This window comes from Onychomys torridus, chromosome 3 (genome assembly GCF_903995425.1).
Source record: "Onychomys torridus chromosome 3, mOncTor1.1, whole genome shotgun sequence".
Taxonomy (NCBI): Eukaryota; Metazoa; Chordata; class Mammalia; order Rodentia; family Cricetidae; genus Onychomys; species Onychomys torridus.
The window spans coordinates 114390049-114411376 of NC_050445.1; the positions used below are offsets into that span (position 1 = coordinate 114390049).

The window sequence follows — 21328 nt, forward strand, 5'->3', positions numbered from 1 at the left end:
GTTTTGGCAAATCAGCTCCCGGCTCCACTTCTCCTGGCCAATAGGAAGTAGCCTAGGGCGCAGAGGCGGAAAGTACGGCCACACGAACAGGCATGGCAGCCAATCAGCCGCCGGCCTCGGTTCCGCGCTCCAACCGGCGCCGAGAGCGGGCCTAAGGGGGGAGGCCGGGGCAGCTGTCAGGCTAAAGTCCGGCTAGCGAGCGCGGCGGGACGGCGGCGGCGGGACGGGCCCTGGAGATGAGCCGTGGCGCCGCGGGCTGGTGCTGTCTCGTGCTCTGGCTGCCCGCGTGCGTCGCGGCCCACGGTGAGCGGCGACGGGCGGGCGGGCGGCGGGCTGGGTGGGCATCCAGCGTGCGCGCTGCTCGGGCCGGGGGCCACGGGTCACCTTGGGGACCCCGCGAGTTTGGGCCGACCTGGTTCTGCGACCAGACGGCTGCAGAGGGTGGGTGCTGGTCCCCGGGGCCATGAGTAGGCGCAGCCAGAGGCTCCCCACGTCGGAGCAAGATCCTCCAGCCCTCCTCCCACTGAGGGCGACCCGGGTGACAGCTAGAGATCTAGAATGGAGAAACGTGAGCGTTCATGCAGGCAGGAACATACACGTGGGCTCACACGCACAGACACTCACTTACACAACTCGCACATAAATGTGCACACCTACGCGCTAAGTGAACACATGAATATATAACCGAAGAGATAAACACACCAGACGCCAGACAGGAGTGTGCTTGTGAAAAGGGTTGCCTCGTGTTGATCCAGAAGGCTTCCTTGGGGGTGTATCCATCCGATGGAGTATGTCTACACACAGGACAAAAAGCTGCAAGCCCCCTGAGCTCTGTCTGGGTGGCTGCGATTCGGACCATAGACAGAACAGCTATAACCACTGCTAGTCGTAGCCACTGCACACACAGTGATAGCTTGGTCGTTGAATTGATTAACAGACCCGAGGTAACAGCTTCCACCCATCAACATTCACTCATCTCTCTGGATTTAAGCAATCCAGGGACTCAAATCCCAGAAAAACATTACACTTCGATGCTGAAATGTTTCTCTATCCTAAAACCCTGGTGGTTCTGGCAGTTCTCCTGTTCAGGACAGGGCAGGTGTTTGTTCATTCAGTAACCTTTGCTGAGTAGCCACTGTGCCCTAGGCACTGGGGATTCATCACTGAGTAAAGCCACAAACAGAATCATTGCTCCAGTGGAAGAAGCAGGCATAGAATATTATACATACATCATCCTTACAGAGGAAGCAGCAGCTGGAGGAAAGTACATTTTGAATGGGTATATAGGAAGGGGCAAGGCGCCATCTTTCTGAGAAATGACAGGTTAACTTTTAAGAAGACCCCAAAAGATGGAGACACTGAAAAGCGAGTTCAGCTTGAACCTGGGAAAGAGGAAAACAAGATTGGAGCAGGAGTAGGATCGTGCAGGATCTTCTACACAACAGTGAGCAGCAGCGTACGCTTTAGTCAGTGAAGGAGACACTGAAGCTCTGGCAGTGAGTGAGTGGTGGCTGGAGGACCTTAAGGACTGTAAGGAGGGTATGGAGAGAGGGAGCTGAGAGACGGCTCAGCAGTTAGGGTACGAGCTGTTCTTCTAGAGGACCCACTCACAACTGCTTGTCCCTCCAGTTCCAGGAGCTGACACCCTCTTTCTGGATGCTGCAGGCACCAGGCACACACAAGCTGCATGGATATCCATGCAGCCAAAGCACACATGTACATAAAATGAAATGAAAATTAAAGAATGAAGACAGAGGGGAACCTGAGGCAGGATTGTTTGACCCCAAATGTTGAAAACCAGTCTGGGTAACATAGCAAGACCCTTTCTGAAAAAGGAGACATGGAAGCAAGACCAGTTAAGTTTGAACAGTCAGGACAAGAGATGACAGTGCCTGGATTAGGAGATGTCAGTGAGACCTGAGCTAACTTGTAAGTTCTGTTTAGAAACTTGGGGGTTTTCCCTATCCACTCTGAGACTAGGTCTTCAGAGCAGTGGTGGATGCTAACCTAAGAGCTCTGGGTTTTTGAGGCTCACCTGCTGTGGCAGGAGGAGCAGGCAAATACAAATCTCCTGTATCCAGTCTGTCCTGTCCGGTGCAGGAACCAGCTCTCGAGCTGCGGGTGGCAATGCATGCCTGTAGTCATGTTTGGGAGGCAGTCAGAAAGGAGGACTCAAGGCTCACCAAGGAAACAAAACTAGCTCAAAGCCAGCCTGGGCTATGTAGGGCTATTTAAAAATGGCGTGGTAGTGCACACCTTTAATTCAGCACTACTCGGGGGGAGGCAGAAGTGGATCTCTGTGAGTTTGAGGTAAGCCAGGGCTACATAGTGAGAGAGAGCCTGTTTTAAAAATAATGCTCCCGGAGGATCCAATCAGTTGATACGCACCCAGCCGAAGACATAGGGAACCCCGTGATCTAAACCCTAACCAGCTTGTTCCCAAGAGGCTTTTCATCTGCACTCTTCCCTTTAGGCTTACGCATCCATGACTACTTATACTTCCAAGTGCTGAGTCCTGGGGACATTCGCTACATCTTCACAGCCACACCTGCCAAGGACTTCGGTGGTATATTTGTAAGTGCAAAGATGCTCAGATCTCTGGCCCTCAGCAGCCTTCTTGCTATCACTGAACCATGGTGACCCTCATCCCACTTTTACGCTGGAACAGTGCCGGAAGCAGAATCCAGCTGTGCCCTCGCATACTGTCAGCCAGGGAGGGACTGCCTTCATTGGTGGAAACTACCTGAAAAACCAAGGGCACCAGCTTCCTCTGTCATTCTGCCTACTTCCCCCTGTCCCTGGGTTATAACCAGCTCCCCTCTCAGAAAGGCAGGGCCAAGTTGGGTAATCAGATGGATCTTTGTGAGAACCAAAGCGCTCAAGTGCTCAGCCGCAGGGAAGGCGCTCCATTTCCTTCCTTCACTCCCTGTGAGGTACCAGGAAGAAGGAATTGTTAGCTCACTCAAAGCCGCGTTTTCTTACACTCTTACTTGTCCAAATGTGTAAACATTTTTCAGCACACGCGGTATGAGCAGATTCACCTCGTCCCTGCTGAACCTCCAGAGGCCTGTGAGGAACTCAGCAACGGCTTCTTCATCCAGGACCAGATCGCTCTGGTGGAAAGGGGGTAAGGAGTGGGCAGACGTGACACATGGGGAGGGCAAATTCTGATCACAGTTCATGATACTTTGAAATGTCGATCTTTAAATTCCTCCTTTTCAGGTCTTTAAGAAATCTCTTGTCTACTTTCTGCTGTGTACTGATGACTCTCTATACATGTTCTCTATGGTCCTTTTCATCCTTCCAGAGAGGATGAAGGAGGGGCAGCTAGCACCTGCTTTTCTTTTGGTCTCAACACTACCTCTTCCAGGGGCTGCTCCTTCCTCTCCAAGACCAGGGTGGTACAGGAGCATGGCGGGCGAGCTGTGATCATCTCGGACAACGCAGTGGACAATGACAGTTTCTACGTGGAGATGATCCAGGATAGTACTCAACGCACAGCTGACATTCCTGCCCTCTTCCTGCTCGGCCGAGATGGGTGAGGGCTCTTTGCTTCCGGCTGTCCACACTAAACTGGGTGGCATGACTTGGTAGGTTCAAAGGCAATCACCAGTCCCCTCTCACAGGCCCTGTCTTGAATATCCCAGTCAGAGGGCCAAAGTTCTCAGGTTCTGGAAGCTCCCAGAGTAACGGGCAGAGGGCAATGTTGGGGTGCTGAGAAAGTGACTGCTCTTCATGCCCTCCCAGCTACATGATCCGACGGTCTCTGGAACAGCATGGGCTGCCGTGGGCCATCATCTCTATCCCAGTCAATGTCACCAGTATCCCCACCTTTGAGCTACTGCAACCTCCCTGGACTTTCTGGTAGAAAGGCTGACCCCAGGTGCCAGCTACACGTGATTCACTTGGAAGAGGAAACCTAAGATTCTGCCACTTGGAGTTTGGAGATAAGACTCTGAGGGCAAGTGAGCCACAAGACTGGCTTTCCCTTCCCTGGGACCTGCAAGGACATCTCATTCTCCAGCAAGAGGCAAGAAGCAGATCCAAGGCTTCTGGCTAGAATTGGGAACAAAAGGTGCTGAAGGCAGGTGGCCATGTCATCTGCAACCTGTCATACGCCACCAGTTGCAGCCTCCCGCAGCCAGGACCTCCTCACAATGAGCCTTGTAGCTGTTGCTGAAGTGGTTTAAAGAACTGGTATTCTGGGACTAAGGATCCCCTACTTTTTAGCAATAAAGCTAAATAAAGCTCATTAGGTTTGTACCTGTGTCCTAAACTAAGAATGCATGGGTGTGGTGGGACTCGTATTTGGTCCTACATCATACTGCTGCATTTGGGGGAGGCTCACACAAGGCCATGGCTTCTCAAGGCCCATTAGGATTATAGACTGCTAGTTGTGGTCCAGCCCTCTGGGAAGACACTTCTCTACCTAGAGTCAGCAATTGAAACCAAACCTCAGAGACCCTGGCTCTGGCTTTAGGGACGTTTACATGCCCGTGGGGCTGACAGTATGAGCACTACTGAGAAAGCTGGAGCATTCTGCTGCCACCCATGGGTCTAACTTGTGCCCTTTGCACCCTGACTACTGCAGGCCCAGAGTGCTCCACCCAGCCCTCTCCACAAAAACACTGCTGCAGAGGCCTATCACCACTCACATTTTATCGAGGCCAATGGGTAGACCAGAGGGAGAGGGTTGCAGGCTGTTGAGAAGAAGTGTGCCCCTACAGGTAGAAGGCAGTCAGGCACGCTGCACCTGGCTCCACCTTCCACAGAGCTTGTAGCCCAGGTACCAATCCTCCCTGGGAGGCCCAGCAGGACTATGTGCAGGCCTCTCGGGGAAAGAATGGGGAGTGGTAGCCGTCATTTCCACAATGCCCACCCCAAGAATGAGATGGTCATCTGTGGTGAGGAGGGAACAAAGTCATAGCTCATCTCTAAGCATCTGCCCAGCACCTTCAGGTTTCTGGAAGACTTCAGTGTTCCTCTATGGATATCCTAAAGGTGAATGTCTGAGATCAGACCCTTTGCTGGAACATTTCAGCTGGTCCCAGGAAGTGGATCATCCTAAATGAAGGAGCACCATCTGCCATACTGCTAGCTAGAGTCCTGATGAAGATAGGCCTCTTCTATACCTTACAGGGCTGGCCATCTTGCCCGAGCCCCAAGAGGCAAGGCACAAGCCTAGCAATCTGGAGTCTAGAGAGTAGGTTACTCTCCACCTCCTTAGTGTCCAATGGGAACAGCCCAGCACCCTGGCACAGAGTCTTCTGAAGTGTATGTTCTGAAGGCCTAGACCTTTGTTCATGCCTCATGCTGGCAAGTGGCAGGCTATTTACTTCAGCTGCAGCTGTGGTAGGTGAGCAGTAAGGAAGAGGTAAGGCATCACAACACCTCTTTCTGTCAAAGAAAACCAGTTTGCTTCCAGATTGGCAATTTTGTTGTCCCCCTCAAATTAACAGCCAGTCCAGAAGGGTCAAGCCTCAGGTGGACGGGTGAGTATGGGCCAAGGGGCCCAGAGGAAGAACATTATGAGGCCTGGAGCCTGTTCCAGTCTCACAGCTACAGTGGGGCATGGCAGGGGAGACCGGTTCTAGAAGGCGTGGTGATGGCACAGGGCCGATGCAGCTCAGCAGCAGTGCTCAGGGCATGAGGTCTGGTGGGGGTGGGTCCAGCCTCTCTCCTACCCTCCGACAGAATGCCAGAAAGGAGAGAGCAGGCAATGGATGCAAGGGGGAGGGGATGTTCCTTCCAACCACATTTGTGGAGGATGGGCCCCTTTCCAGCAGGGTTTGGGCAGAGCCTCTTCCAGGCAAGGTCACACATCAGTCATCTCATCCCCTAGCTCTGCATCTTCTGGCTCTCCTTCCTCCTCATCTTCCTCTTCCTCCTCTTCTGAGGTCACATTGGGGTCATCAGCCTCTGCCAGGCATTTGGGACAGGAACAGATGAACAAGTAGTTCTCCCTTCAAAGTACAGAAGTGACAACAAGTCAGGCGTTGCTAGGATGAAAGAGCCCAGAGCCCGACCGTGTCCCCAGCTGGCACCTGAGGATCTTGTGGCGGCTGTGGCGGCTGCGCTCCCGCTGACAGCAGTCTAAGTAGCTGATACAGATTTCCTGTGGGGTAGAGGAGGGTGTGATTGCCTATGCCCTCCATCAGATAGGAAAGAGCTTCCCCAACAGCTGCCTATCTACTGTCAGCCACTGTTCCTGGCCCAGCATTTAGGTCTTCAATGCCCTTCAACACTGATCCATACCCATGCCTCCAGCTGGCAAGACTCCCATCTGGGTCTGAGACAGACAGGGATGGAGGTTGGCCTGAGACCCTGAGGAAAACTAGCCAGTAGCCAAGGTCTGTAGATGGAGTCAGAGGTTAGTCTCTGGGTGATAACTTGTATAGGAGGAATTTCACCAGGCTGTGGCCACCAACCAGGACTCTCCATCCACACTACACCCTGTGGCTCAAGCCACAAAGAAATCAAAAAGGTAGCTGGGCACATAGCTCTACTTCAACCTGAAACTTTCTAAAGATGTTTGAAGAACTAGGAGGGATCAGAGCACACTCATGGACAAAAAGACTCAAGCCCTGGGGCCTGTGGTGACTTTCTGCCAGCCCAACAAAGAGCTCCAGCTAGTTACTGCTGCTCCCTGGAGAGAACCTGCAAGGCCTATGCCCACCCCTGCTGCCAAGTCCTCTCACCTCGCCTGGCTTAATATCTTCCAAGGCGGTAACATGCAAAAGGAAGTTGTTTTCTGGGAAGGAGGTCTCTGCATTGGGAACACAGCTGTGGTTGCCTGGATCACAAAAGACAGATAATGAGTGACGTATGTGTGTGTAGAGCCCAAGACCTTGCACTTACTAGGCAAGCATTCCATGACTGGTCTACACCCCAGCCCTTAGTTTTGAATCCGGGTCAAGCTACCCTTGAACTTGTGATACTCCTGCTTCTAACTCACAAGTGTATCGCTATGCCCAGCAATGAAAATCAGTTTTTAAAAAATGGTAATTCTAGCTGGGCAGTGGTGGTTCATGCCTTTAATTCCAGCACCTGAGAGGCAGAGGCAGGCGAGTCTCTGAGTTTGAGGCCAACCTGGTCTACAGAGCTAATTCCAAGATAGACAGGGTTACACAGAGAAACCCTATCTTAGAAGGAAACAAAACAAAACAAAAATATAATTCTAGGGGCAGGGAGATGACTCAGCCGGTAAAGGTGCTTGCCTCAAGCCTGACATCCTCAGTGTGATCCCTAGAAACCACTTAGTAGGAAGACAGACCTGACTGACCTCTATCTGTTCACCATAGGCTGTGTGTGTGTAAATAAATGTTAAAAACAAAAGAAAGCAATGTGTGGTGGCACTTGCCTTTAATCCCAGTACTTGGGAGGCAGTGCAAGCGGATCTACAATACCAAGTTCCAGGCCAGCTAGGGCTACACAGTGAGACCTTATCTAAAAAAGAAATAAGTAAAACTGAACTAATATTCTCAAGCCAAGTGGCTCACACCTGTAATCTCCACCCCCATGAGCTAGATAGTAGGATTTGCTGTGAGCATGAAGCCCAACAGGACTACACAATGAGTTCCAGTCTAGTCAGAACTCCAGAGACCCTGTCTCAATAAAAAAAAAAAAGGCTGGCCATGGCATGCCTACAGTCTCAGTACTTAGGAGGTGGAGCCAGGATCAGGAGTTCAAGATCATCCTTGTCTGTATAGCAAGTTCAAGGTCAACCTAGGCTACAGGAAACCCTGTCTCAAAACTCTTAAAAAGGCCTAGGTCACTTACTTTGTGCTTGAACACTGTCCTCTGACCCAGTGCCTCTTCCTGAAGACCACAGTGTTGATATGATGTGCTTTGTATCACTGCTGGCTCCACCCCCATCCCACGAGACTGACCATGTTCTCAGATGTATCCCATTGTCTCACCAAGGGAGGCATGGGGCTCTGAGGACATCTACAACAGATCATTTACTTCTGTCTGCTGACTTAGAACCCCTGACCACCCAGCCTGGGAAGAGAGGTTATTTAGTAGTGAGGAAAGCAGGAGGTGGGAGGCTGGGATCTGGGGAAGGCCTTTGTTAGAGGTGGCCTTGGCCTTCCCAGGTACCAAGGAGACTCTTCCAGCGTGAGGTCTCCTCCCAAGATCCTATAGGCCTCAGGCTTTACTAGTGCTTTCTGACCACATCCCATAGGGCAGTGGTGGTACAATGCCCATGCTTCCCTTTGCAAGCTGCAGGGCTCTGTGCACCCCCTTAGGTGGCCACTGTAAGTATCTGTTCAAACACAATCAGAAGGCTGGAGATGAATGAGCCTTGGGTTGCTTGGCTCCCAGTAACATCACAAACAAGCAAAAACAATGAATGAATGAATGAATGAATGAATGAGAGAGAGAGAGGAAGAGAGAAAGGAAGGGAGGGAGGGAGGGAGGGATGGAGGAAGGGAGGAAGGAAGGAAGGAAGGAAGGAAGGAAGGAAAGAAGGAAGGAAGGAAGGAAAAGAAACTGATAAGAGCAGTAATTTCCAAGAGAATTTCCAAAAAAACACAGACCTAACCCACTTCTAGACTTGGCCTGGTCAGCCCCAAAAGGGTAAACTGGGAAAGATGACTGGCAGGGACAGGAACATGTGGGCCCATTCCTCCCCAGTGCCGAGACTCACAGCAGCTTTGAAGCACAAAGAGGCCAGACCCTTCGCAGTTAAGGAACTCGCCGGTTGCTGTAAGACAATAATGTGAAGATGCCAGTGGAAAGAAAGCCACACTCACAGAAACAGACACCAGCTCTGCTGTCCTGCCACCCTCCAAAACAGACACCCAGGCACTCACATTTTACCTAAACCTGCTTCTCTGAGACAGGCCTGCTCTTCTGTCTGAAGCACTACCTAGTTATCTGGCACTCTCCCCCCTCCCAGCATGGAGCCTCTGGGTGGTCTCAGGACCACTCACCTGCATGTCCTGTGGCTAGATCTGAAGCTTCCCACAGGCACATAGGGAGGGGTTCCTTTCCCTACCATGAGCTCAGAGCTCCCTGGCAAGAACTGTGTCCACTACCTGACTAGGAAAGCTCTAAGGATGGGGAAGCCACAGCCCATCTCACTAACCTGCCTCAATGTCCTTGTACAACTGGTCAATGAAGGTGTCCAGCTTTTCCCGGTCCTGAGGCTTCAGCTCCAGCGCATCACAGGCATGTACCCACTGGCTGAGGGAGCTGGAAGTCCCAGCAGCCCATGGTTGGAAACAGCCCAGGTCATAGGACTCTTCATGTCCAAGCATGTTAAGCCCAGGCAGAAGAGTCTCCCACCCTGCCTTGTTCTTTTTCTAGAGTAAGGACCCTATCTTTCCAAAAGAGCAGCAGATTCCCCTGCCTCATTCCTCCCATCCAGGTCAGTGCAGCACCCAATCCATCTTGAAAGAATCTGTGGCTACCTTCCTACATTAATCTCCCATCTGAACCCCGAGGGATTACCTAATAGGTCTAGAACATTCTCTCCTAACCTGGTTCCAATCCCTTGACCATTGGTCCCAACAAGGGCAAAGAGAGACCGGAATCCATCTGGCGTGAACCACTGTAGGGAGAGAGATGTGAGCCTTGGGCTGCTCTTCCTAATCCAGGTCTGGCCTCACTTCAACTCCAGGCCTGGAGCACTGAAGAAAGGCTTCAGGTCCCACCCTCCCACACTTACCTGGCTGAGGGTCTCCTCATAAAGGGCCTCTGTGAAGAGCCTACGCAGAAGTTCCAGCTGGCCCTGGTTCGGGGAAACAGAGGGACACTTGCAGCCCTGGAGATTTCCCCTCAGTACCATGTAGGTGAGAAAATCAGATGAAAGAGGAAAAGGAGACAGCTGTGTGACCTGAGCTTTCTCTGGGGATAGAGGCAGTATTTATTTCCAGCTGTCTGGGGGCTCCAAGTGAGGGTGTGAGCCCCAAGTTTCTTCCTGTTGTCAGTACTTGTTCCAGCAAGGCTGAGGCAGCACAGCTCAGAACACCCATCCTCATCCTCCCTTGGAGCTTCCCTGAGACTTGCCTGGCCTCTGACCAGCTAGGCTTTCTTCTTTATTCTTTGTTTGCTTACTTGCTTGCTTGTTTGAGACAGGGTTTCTCTGTATAACAGCCCTGGCTGTCCTGGAAGTCACTCTGTAGACCAGGCTGGTCTCGAACTCACAAAGATCTGCCTGCCTCTGCTGGGATTAAAAGCATGCACCACCATGGTCCAGCTCTACTTTTTTCTAGGTCCAGCATAGCAATGCTCTGAGATCCATCTTTCCCACAGCTGCATTCCCAACCTCTGTCTGCCCCCTTGGACAGTCTCTACCCTCTGGCAGCCTGCTCACTTTGGCAGCTCCAAAGGAAGGCTGAGGTCCGTCCTTCTGTCCTGTCTTACTGTCACCACACCAATCTCACAGCTCTCCCTGACCTGTGGACCTCCAGCCCTCTACTCTCCAGAAAACCTGATATGCCGATGCGGCCTTCCACACGGCAAAACAAGTACTCTCGGGTAGGTCATGCAACCCCTCTTCCTACTTCCAGTTTTAGGTCTGTATTAGGTCACAAAGGTAAATGGTGTCAGGAATGTGTATTCTTTGAAGGGATTTTTAGGACCAGGTTTTAACCCCCATTGTAGCTGAAAAGAGACCAAATGTGGAGTTAGTCCCTCGAAGGTAGCCACAGTCCCCCCGCCAGGCTACTTGAGGGGTAGGGAGAGAAGGCCATGAGAGAAAACCAACCTTGAATTTGTCCCCCAGGAGTTTGTGAACAATTTCCTCTTCCTCATTGGCCGTTTTGCTGCAGAACTGGGAGAAAAGCCTGACCCAGTGGTCCTTGTCCTTGGCCTGCAGGGCAAAGGCACGTAAGGGCCATGTGCCCGTGTGGAACACAAGGCTTATGTTTCTCACGTACCTTCGTCAGGGAATGACCACCATCCAAAAGCTTCTGCCCAGGGACCCTCCTCACTCTGCCCACACAGCCATTTCCTAGCTGGAGCCGGGCTTGCCAACTCAAAATACTTTGGAAAAATAAGGCCACCGAGGAAGGACAATATAGACAGAAGTGGTCAGCATGGTGTCTCTCACTTCATGTAAGAGACGCTGTCCTGGAACAGTGATGCCTGTCAGTCAAATTCAGCAACTGCTGCTGCATAGGCAGACATCTCATAGAAAAACGAAGATAGGTAAAACCAGTGCCTATGCCTAACTGCTGGTTAGCATGTGCTGCAGGTTCTACATAGCAAGCAGCTATCCTTCGGGAAAACCCAGGAGCAAAGCATCCAAGCAAGGTCAGGTGACTAAGACCCAGGGCTGGTTGGGGGTCTGCTTCTCTGGCTTACCTGCTTCACCGTGGCCACCATCCGAGCCATCAGCATTATACTTGCAGTCTCTGGAGGATAGTGAACACTCCTGGGGAAAGAGAAGTGTACGCCTAAAAATCCCTCCCTAGGAGCAGAGCCTAGGAAGCCCGTTCTGACAGCCACAGAGACATCAGTTATCAAAGGCTGGACTCAAGACAACTTTGTGTCCCTTAGGGCTTAATGGACTCTCTTGGAGAGTCTGAAAAGGGCTGAAGATGGTAGGACTGGCTGCTCAGATTAAAGGCAGGGTGCTGAAAACTGTGACTTCTGTTTGAGCCTAACAATGGAAAACACATCTTGGGGATGTAACTCACAAAAGCACAACAGCTGCTGAGCTGAGGCAGGAATGGAGGGGAGGGAACAGAGAAGAGACCTACCTCCACGCCTCCTGAAGCTTATTGAGGGGGTGCCGGGGGTCATCCTGGGATGCGCCTGGGCACAGGATTCGGTGGTATTGCTCTGCAGCTGCCAGCCGACATTCTGCACTGCAGTACATCACCTGTTAGGTGGGGTGGAGGTTAGCCCCCAGGACCTGGGGTACTCACCTCAATTCAACTGCATTCTTTCTACAATAGGCCCAGAATAAGAGCTCAGAGAGGATAGTATAGGGTGTTCTAGGGGCATGCACCTAACCTTAGCTTGTTATACTACATGAAGGAAGAGAGCTTTCAGCTCTTCTCAGACTCCCAAGAAAAAGGTATGTCCCACGACACCGATTTTCTGGACGGGCCACACTGGCAGCAAAGAGGCTGAACAATTACTGGGTCCTTTCACTGTCACACACTAGACTGTGAGCCTTGAGGAACAGACCAAGTCTGTTGAGACTTTGTCTTCCCAGTGAAGGCGTAACTAAAGCCTCCTTGGCCTGCTCCCTTTCCTGTGCACCCCGAGGTGCTTACCTGGCAGTGGGGACAGTGCTGCTGGAGGTCCTTGCGCACAGTGCACAGCTCTGGGTGTGGTAGAACCTGGCCTGGTTTCCCAGTCAGCCTCTGGGCATTCTCCTCTGCCTTCTCCAGTGCCCGAAGACAGTGGTCACAGGCTGCAGGGAAGCCAGACACAGTAAGTGCCCTCTTTCAAGAGCCCTCTAGCTCCTCCTGATCCTACTGCTTTTCCATCAGACTCGGTACATGGGGATCCCTACCTCAGACTGCTGCTCCCTCCAGTTTGTCTCTAGCTTAAGAAAAATATGAAAAGGCCTATGGCTGGCAAAGCCAAGGATCATACTTGCTCTGACCCCTAGTACCGTCTTCATGGAGCATGGGTTATGCACCACCTTTTAGTAGGGACATCTAATTTGGTAGAGAGCCCTTCAGCATGAGGTCCAGACACTTACATAATGGGAGCAGACTCCAAGTTCTGTCTAAGAGAGTGTCCTCCCCAAGCAGCATTTTGGAGGCATAGTCCATTGCAGGTACACAGCCCCAAACATAGAGGTAGGCAGAGATGTGACTCTCAGGTCCTGTTCTCCAGGGGAAGACAGCATTTCCTCCCAGCACCCAGGGGGTTAGACAGAAGATGTGTGATGCTCTCTTCCATGCACAAAATGGATGGGCCCAGCCACCACCTGAAGCAGGCAAGATGTGCTCACCCCGGTACCGATAAAGTGCATTCCAGAGAAACTGTGAAGCCACCAGGGGCCTTTCAATGAAGATGGTCTCTCCCTTCCGGATCAGCTGTGTGGCAAACAGTCCCTTTCCCTAACAGGGCAGAGAACAGACAGGGTAAGACATAGCTCCAAACCTGCCCCAGTGACACACACCTATAATCCTAGCACATGGAAACAGAGGGATCAGGAATTCAAGGCTAGCCTGGGCTACATAAGACCTTGTTGTTTTGTTAAAAAAAAAAAAAAAAAAAAAAAAAAAGCAAGCTTGAATGATGGGTCAATTAGTTAAGTGCACTTGTTCCATAATCATGACACCAGAGTTTGGATCCCGGTACACATAAGTAATCCAGGTGTCTCTACAAATGCCTGCAACCCCAGCTCCAAAGAAGGCAGAGATGAGAAGATCACTGGGGTCTATGGGTTATTAGCCAAGCCGAGACAAGAGCCCCAGATTCAGGAAGAGATCCTACATCAGGGGAGTGTGGAATGTAATGGAAAAGGACACCCAATGCTTTCTTCTACTCTCTGTGCACCTAGGCATGCACACCTACATATAGATGCATACACACACAAAGAAAAACAAAGAAAAACAGACAAGGTTTACTGCTCTTCCACAAGACCCAAGTTTGGTTCCCAGCATTCACATCAGGCAGCTTACATCCAAGGCCTCCACCGACACTAAGCACATTAGGATACACTTATGCAAATACATGAATAAAAATAACTTTAAACAAAGACACAGCTCCAAGAGCTCTCAAGACCAGCTGTGCCTCTGGTGAGAGAGGTCATCAGCCTCCTGAAATGTCTGCTCTAGAAGCTGACTGACCTACTTGAGCTGCACCTCTCTCAGTCCACAGGACAGAAGTACCTGGCCAAGAAGGGAACCACCTCAGCAGCCACCTGAAGACCTGGAAATAGACAGTTCAGAATGGCTGGGGGCAAGACCAAGGTTCCTAGCAGGCTGGGGCCTCCCATATCAGCAGTGGCTATCAGGATGGCGCCGTCTTCAATTCCCCACCAACCTGTGCTACTGCTCAGGGTTACAGAGAAATCCTATATCCCAGCAGAAAGCAGCCTAGTCTGGGGAAGAACTGACCTCTTCCTTGAACAATGTTCAGGGGATGCACAAAGCACTGAACTAGTTCTAGAACCAGCTCCCAACATCTCCTGGGAACCTCCTAGTCAACTGCTTCCCACTGGAGAAATGGGTACTCCAGCAATTCTGCCAGGCAGTTTCTGAGATGTGGTGATACAGTGCAAGTGAGCACCCTCATGAACTCTACCTTGTCACTACCGTGTTGAAAAGGCAAACTCTCAGGCCCTGCCCAGACCTGCTAAATCAGAATCTGCATCTTTATTTTTATGTGAGTGCGTGCATGCGCGCGCACACGCACTCACATATGTGATGTGCATGTATGAGTGCAGATGCTGTGTGACAGTCAGGTGACATCTCCTTTCTCTATGGTGTCTGGGGAATGAACTCAAGTTGTCAGACTTGTATGACAAGCACTTTTCCCACCTGAGCCATCTCACAGGCCCAAAATCTACATCTTAACAGGAATTTGGCAATTCCTATGAATGCTAAAGGTTAAGAAGTCTATTCTAAGCCAGGCAATGGTGGCACCTGCCTTTAATCCTAGCACTACAGAGGCAGAAGCAGGCAGATTTCTTTCTGAGTTCAAGGCCAGCCTAGGGTCTACATAGTGTGTTCCAGTACAGCCAGGACTATACAGAGAAACCCTGTCTCAAAAAGCCGAAAAACCAAACCAAACCAAAGCCTAGCCTGGTACATCTTAGAACCAGGATGAAGAGAGAGGAGAGGAGAGGAGACAGCCCTTCAACTAGTCTCAGTCTCTCTTTTCACACAGAGAGACAGAGACCGACAGACACTGGCTTCAAACTTGCTCTGTCCTCTGGAACACTAGAGTCACAGGTATCAGCCACCACATCTGGCTCCACTGCTCTCTTCTGAACAAGCTGAAGAAGTCAGGAGAACGCAGAGCCCAGGCACTCCATGGTTCTGCTGACACTGCAAGTGATGGTGTCCCTGCCAACAAGGAGCTGCTATCACAAAGTGCCAGAGAAAATGCCGTCACTGTGCTCACCACAGCAGCTTCCTGTTTCCCTTCAGCACTGGTACTGGGTGCAGATGGGTCTCTGCCACACTCACAGCAATCCCAACCTCCACATAACCCAGAGAACTTCTTTCTCATTCTTTTTGACAGTGTCTCCCTACATAGCCCAGGCTAACCCTGAACTAGGCAGGGATAACAGGTATGCACTACTGCCCAGCTCTAGAAGCTAATTATAGAACAAGGAAAGTGGAATAAAGTGAGAGGCAAAGCCCAGGACTCCCCCTTGACTGCCTTTCTAGAAGCCCTAACTTTACACTTTGTGGCCCCTGTGATCAATCAAGCAAAATGAAAACTCAGCCTCAGGTGACCTCTGACAATTCTTGAAACTGGGTAACTAACCAGATGTACTGGGCATGCCTTCGTTTTTTGTTGTTGTTGTTGTTGTTGTTGTTGTTGTTTGGTTGGTTGGTTGGTTTTTGTTTTGTTTTGTTTGTTTTGGTTTTTTTGGTTTTGTTTTTTCAGACAGGGTTTCTCTGTGTAGCTTTGTGCCTTTCCTAGAACTCAATCTGTAGCCTGGGCTGGCCTCGAACTCACAGAGATCTGCCTGGTTCTGCCTCCCAAGTGCTGGGATTAAAGGCGTGTGCCACCACCACCCGGCATGGGCATGCCTTTAATCCCAGTACTAAAGGTTAAGAAGCCTAGCTGGCACACATCAGAATAAAAAGTGAAGGAAACAACTCTTCAACTATTCCCCCTCTCTCTCTCTCTCTCTCTCTCTCTCTCTCTCACACACACACACACACACACACACACACACACACACACAGGACAGCTTCAAAATTGTTTCATCCTCTGGAATACAGAAGCAGGCAGATCTCTGAGGCAGAGACCAAGGCCATACTGGTCTACAGAGTTCCAGGATAGCCAAGACTAAAAGGAAAATCCTGTTTAAGGGGAAAAAAAAAAAAGATAACTATAGATCTCCCTCTCCTTTAAGTCCTGGAAGACCAAATGCAGAAAATATTTAGTCACTAAAGCAAAGCAGAGCTAGAGGAATGGTGGCTGGTGTTTGTAACCCCAGCATTTAGGAGGAAGGGGAATCAGGAGTTCAAGGCCACTCAAAAAACAACAGGGCTGAAGAGATGGCACAGTGGTTAAGAGCACTGGCTGCTCTTCCAGAGGTCCCTGGTTCAATTCCCAGCACCCACATGGCAGCTCACAACTGTTTGTAACTCCACTTCCAGGGGACCTGACATCTTCACAGCAATGCACATAAAATAAATTAAGAAAAACAACAGCAAAAAAATAAAAAGCAAAGAAAGAATCAAGAGTTGTTTCTTTCTAATGTTACTCATTCCTCAAACATACAAAAGTATTTCAAGAAAAAACAGCTCCAATGCAGAACATCAAGAAGCATGCAAGGGGCCGGGCGGTGGTGGTGCACGCCTGTAATCCCAGCACTCGGGAGGCAGAGGCAGGTGGATCTCTGTGAGTTCGAGGCCAGCCTGGCCTACAGAGCTAGTCCAGGACAGGCTCCAAGGCTAGAGAAACCCTGTCTCGAAAAACCAAAAAAAAAAGCAGCAGCAGCAGCAGCATGCAAGGTTGGGCACTGTGGCTCACACCTGCTGTCTCAGAATCTAGGAGGCTGATGCAAGAGGGCTGACTACCTGAAGTTCAAGGCTAACCTGAACTACACAATGTGGTGCTCAGCCTTCCTCATGCGTGGCAACCCCAACCATAAAATTATTTTCATTGCTACTTCATAACTGTAATTTTGCTACTGTTATGAATCATAATTGAATCTATGTTTTCTGATGGTCTTGGGTGACCCCTGTGAAAGGGTCATTGGACTCCAAAGGGACTGTGACTCACAGGTTGGGAACCACTGACATAATGGGTTCCACAGAGCTCCACAGAAAGACCACATCAGAAGGAAGAAGAGAACAAGAGAGGGAGGACGGGAGGAGGGGAGGGAGGAGGACAGACAGAGAGGACTATCCAAACTCTGAGACCAGACTGTGTATTTAAGCCCTTATGATTCACTAGGGCAGCCAGCTGGTTCAGGGGGTGAAAGTGCTTGCTGCATCCACCAATCCTGAGGAGCTGATTTCCTACTAAAGTTGTCTTCTGACCGCTACTTCATGTGGCACACACATGCATCCATGTCTAGATAGACACGCATACCATACACACAAGTAATAATAAAATACTTTAAAGTGCATGAGTGAGATTCCATTAAAAAAATAAAATCTGGGGGCTGGAGAGATGGTTCAGTGGTTCAGAGCACTGGCTGCTCTTCCAGAGGTCCTGAGTTCAATTCCCAGCCACCACATGGTGGCTCACAACCATCTGTAATGAGATCTGATGCCCTCTTCTGGCAATAAAGTCAATAGAGCACTCATACACATAAAATGAATAAATCTTTAAAAAATAAATAAATAAAATCTTCCATAAGTGATTTTTTTAAGAAAAATACAATAATCAAAATAATTCAAAAGGAAGCTGGGTGGTGGGTGCACACCTGCAATCCCAGCACTCAGGAGGCAGAGGCAGGTGGATCTCTGTGAGTTCGAGGCCAGCCTGGTCTACAGAGCTAGTCCAGGACAGGCTCCAAAGCTACAGAGAAACCCTGTCTCAAAAAACGAACAAACAAAAATTCAAAAGGAAGTAATCCCAAATTAACGAGCTATGCTGGTACCTAGCTAGTGTACAGCAGTGTAACATTCCAACTGGCACCTCCTGGACCTCGAGTTAGGTTTCTGTCCCCACTGATTTGTCTCTGGCATAACAATTCATAGAGATCTAGACATCATTCCTACTAATATCCACAGATGCAGTACAAAGTGACTAAAAACTATGCCCACACTTGTCCCCCAATACTTCATGCTTCAGGAGACAGTTCTCTAAAACCGTCAAAGAATAAGTAATTCTCATTCTACCCTGAGTCAGGCTTGAGTGTTATGTGGTCACCTGAGGAAGAGGGCACAAAGGGAAAAAAATTACAAATCAATCACAACAGATGACTCCAGCTGCCAGAAGCCCATGATAGGCTCTTAAGTCCACACCGGAAGGCGATTCTCCCCAGTGGAAGGTTAGGGGTAGGCAGAGGAATGTGACCAGCTGGAGTTTTTTTGTTTGTTTTTGAGACAGGGTTTTACTCTGTACCTCAGGCTAGCCTGCAACTCACAACAATCCTCCTGCCTCAGTCTTCTGAGTGCTGGCATACAGGCCAGGGCCACCAGGCCAGTCACCAGCTGGGGTCCCGAGAGAAGGCTGGGACAGAACTGGGCATGGAGATTGGCAGAAGTAAAAATGAGAAGGAGTGAAGACAGGGGAAGAGCAAGACGGGGAGGTAGGAGCGATGAAAAGTGACTACTGCTGGACTGCAGACACCTCAAACTGTGGGCCCCCAGGAGCACTAGAAGCTCTGGGTGGTAATGGGGATGTGAACAGCCAAGGACACAAAGGACATAAGGAAGCTGACTTCCCACCCAAGGAGAGGAGTGCTCCTAATGCCTATGGAACAGAAAGACAGGGGAAAAAAAAACTGGGATGGGAGCCTGGACAGATATGGAGAGGCTGGCAGCAGATGACTACAGAGCTAGGGACCAAGGATATGCACATTATTATTATTTTCAACTTGACTTTTACACTTAGGAATGCAAATAAAGATAAAACAATGCTATTTGCATATGTCAACTGGCAAAGAAAAAGAGGGAAAAATAGTGCTGTAGAGGACAAAAGTCTCTCTACACTGAAACCCAAGAGCGAGACCTTTGCTCTCAGGAGTGATAAATAAGATATGACATAAAGGAGCTATATATAAATAAGGATTTGGTTGAGTGAAGTGTGGCTCTCCCCTGAAACACTATCAGTCAACACTCTTTAACCAAGTAGAAATGGGCTCGATGATAGGGGAAGATGTACTGAGAGGATGTATTGAAAGAAAGAGAGGAGGGGAGGGGTGTTTCAACCACTACCAAGTAGTAACCGAGCACTTGGGAGGTGATAGCAGGAAGACAGCAGGAAAGCCAGGATGAGTACATACGGACCTCATTTCAGACCAAAGAGGTAGCTTTTAAAGATGTAACTTTAATATACATGTATGTGCACAAGTACAATACGGAGTGATCTTTACCTTTATTTATGTGCATTTTCTATTTTACAAGGAACTAATAAAACACGATAACAGTGCTGGGCGTAGTGGCGCACACCTTTACTCCCAGCACTGGAGAGGCAAAGGTCAGCATGGTCTACACATTGAGTTCCAGGACGGCCAGAGCTACATAGTAAGACCATGTCTCAAAAAAAAAAAAAAAAAAACCCAAAAATCTCATGATAATACAAATCTCGAAATCACGTCATTTTCTTGTTTAAAACCCTTCAGATAAGCACTCGGTGTGTGGGTTCTGGTCCAAGTTCCCAGCTCTCCAAGTCTCCACCCATACCTCACTCAGAAGGGTCGCTGGGGTGCCAGGCTGCTTTGTACCTCAGTTTCCTCGGCTAAGCACTCCCCACCCACTGCCTCCTGACCAGCAGCTAAGCCCCAAAGCTAGCCAAAGAACCCCGGAACCTGGTCCAGGAGACTGCCCCAACCCCAGGACCTCCCAGAGCCTCAACTCCACCCACGATAGCCGCAGCACCGCCACCTGCCAGCAGGCCCTGTTCCGCGGCCAGGGGTGCGCACGCAGGCTCCGAGGCTGAGCTTCCCCCACGCGAACGCCACGAGCCTGGGAGCGAGAACAGACCCTGCGCCCCGGGCCCGAGCAGGGGCCAGGCCGGCGCCGTGCGGGCCGGACTCCAGGCTGTGGGCACGGGTCCCCGGGGCGACTCTCCCGGCGGCAACCGGCCTGGCCTCACCTTGGCACTGCTCACAAAACGGACTTCCACGGCGCCCCGGGCACCGCCCGCCACGCCCACGCAGAAAGAGAACACGTCGCACATGGAGGCCGCCATCTTGGGCACGCCTCCGCCTTCTGACCCTTGACCCCGCCCCGGGAAGCCCCGCCCATCTAGCTGCCGAGCGCCACCCTCCATCCCCACCCCGCCCCAGGACGTGCTGAGCCACACCCACGGCTTTGCTCTGCAGCAGGTCAAGGTTTCGATTGTCTTGGTTGCTTGACCAGATGGAACCGGACCTGCCAGAACTAGCACTTTTTTGTAGTATGTTATTTCTGACTCAGAGTCCACCAATGACGGCTGACGTAGTAGCCCAGGGGTAGACCCCTAGACTCTCCCTAGCTACAAAACAAACAAAAACAAAAACAAAAAACCCAGTCTGTGTTCTTAAGTGTCCATTGTTGCTTCTTTTCACGCTGTCTTGTTTTTGAGACAGGGTCTCACTATGTATCCCAGCCTGACCACGAGCTTTGCAGCCATCCTCTTGCTTCAGAAGCCTCCCACCATCCTCCAACACTAAACAAAGCCTTTTTTTAGACTGAGAGGTATGGGACCGCAGAAGGCTGACTTACTCATTTTCTCCTTGACCCTCATCCTGAAAGGAAGCAGCAGTTGAGTTGCTGGGGCTCACTCACAGGTTAAAAACTCCCCTCCCTCGGTTGGCAACATTTCTGTTAGAGTGTTTGCCTTGAATGCAGGTAGAGGGTTTGAGCCCCAACACTACTTAAAGCCAACAGGATGAGCTAAGCCTAATACCTCCGGGGTCAAGTGGAGGCAGGAAGACCAGAATTTCAAGGTTGCCCTAAGCATAACAAACATAAGGCTAGCCTGGAGTACGTGAAAACCTGTCTGAAAAAGAAAATTAAGGGACTGGGGAGATGATTGGCAAGTTAACACTTGTTGCTCGAACAGAGGACCCAGGTTTGGTTCCCAACACTGGTTCACAAGTATCTGTATGTAACTTCAGTTCCAGAGGGCTCTGATACCCTCTTCCAACCTTCTTAGGCACCAGGCACACACACAGTGCACATGTACACATGCAGGCAAAGCAATCATATACATAAATTTAAACAAAAATTAAAAGAAAAAAATTATTTCCTTTCTCTATAAACCCTCCTGCAGCTGGCCAGACTGTCTTATTTCTTTTTCAAAGATTTATTTATTACATATACAGTGTTCTGCCTGCATGTATCCCTGCAGGCCAGCCAGATGAGGCCACCAGATATCGTTACAGATGGTTGTGAGCCATGTGGTTGCTGGGAATTGAACTCAGGACCTCTGGAAAAGCAGCCAGTGCTCTTAACCCCTGAGCCATCTCTCCAGCCCCAGACTGTCTTATTTTAACCAGGCTGGACCAGTCAGTGCCTCTGAGTTGACAGGGACTTTCTTGACCTTGCAGAGTGGAGTTAGGGAG

At 50.3% G+C, this 21328-nt stretch overlaps 2 protein-coding genes across 5 annotated transcripts; one reads left to right on the plus strand and one right to left on the minus strand.

Annotated features, from left to right (window-relative positions):
* The first annotated feature begins 30 nt into the window (after positions 1-30).
* Pradc1 (protease associated domain containing 1) lies at positions 31-4252 on the plus strand. Of its 4 annotated transcripts, none has more exons than XM_036181384.1 (5): positions 31-303; positions 2474-2574; positions 3018-3127; positions 3308-3538; positions 3627-3813. In XM_036181384.1, the coding sequence occupies exons 1-5, from the start codon at positions 237-239 to the stop codon at positions 3688-3690; spliced, it is 573 nt and encodes a 190-aa protein (XP_036037277.1). In that variant the 5' UTR covers positions 31-236; the 3' UTR covers positions 3691-3813. The 4 variants fall into 4 exon arrangements, with proteins under 4 accessions (XP_036037277.1, XP_036037279.1, XP_036037275.1 ...); XM_036181386.1 differs by having other exon boundaries at positions 32-303; positions 3308-3590; positions 3748-3805; XM_036181382.1 differs by having other exon boundaries at positions 41-303; positions 3748-4252.
* A 392-nt stretch (positions 4253-4644) lies between these two features.
* Smyd5 (SMYD family member 5) lies at positions 4645-19997 on the minus strand. Its single transcript, XM_036181381.1, has 13 exons — positions 19876-19997; positions 12923-13031; positions 12234-12373; positions 11712-11833; positions 11314-11383; positions 10715-10819; positions 9674-9736; positions 9486-9556; positions 9092-9198; positions 8651-8707; positions 6699-6793; positions 6045-6115; positions 4645-5963 (listed from the first exon to the last, which is right to left on the minus strand). Exons 1-13 carry the CDS (start codon positions 19969-19971, stop codon positions 5816-5818), a joined length of 1254 nt encoding a protein of 417 aa, XP_036037274.1. The 5' UTR covers positions 19972-19997; the 3' UTR covers positions 4645-5815.
* Positions 19998-21328: the final 1331 nt, after the last annotated feature.

Coding starts and splice junctions, on each gene's coding strand:
- Pradc1 (XM_036181382.1), top strand. CDS start 237: ATGAGCCGTGGCGCCGCGGGCTGGTGCTGTCTCGTGCTCTGGCTGCCC. Junction 2,575..3,017: donor AGGACTTCGGTGGTATATTT/GTAAGTGCAAAG, acceptor AACATTTTTCAG/CACACGCGGTATGAGCAGAT. Junction 3,539..3,747: donor TTCCTGCTCGGCCGAGATGG/GTGAGGGCTCTT, acceptor ATGCCCTCCCAG/CTACATGATCCGACGGTCTC.
- Smyd5 (XM_036181381.1), bottom strand. CDS start 19,971: ATGGCGGCCTCCATGTGCGACGTGTTCTCTTTCTGCGTGGGCGTGGCG. Junction 12,374..12,922: donor TGCACTTTATCGGTACCGGG/GTGAGCACATCT, acceptor GCTTCCCTGCAG/CCTGTGACCACTGTCTTCGG. Junction 9,737..10,714: donor TCCTGGGGGACAAATTCAAG/GTTGGTTTTCTC, acceptor TCCCCGAACCAG/GGCCAGCTGGAACTTCTGCG.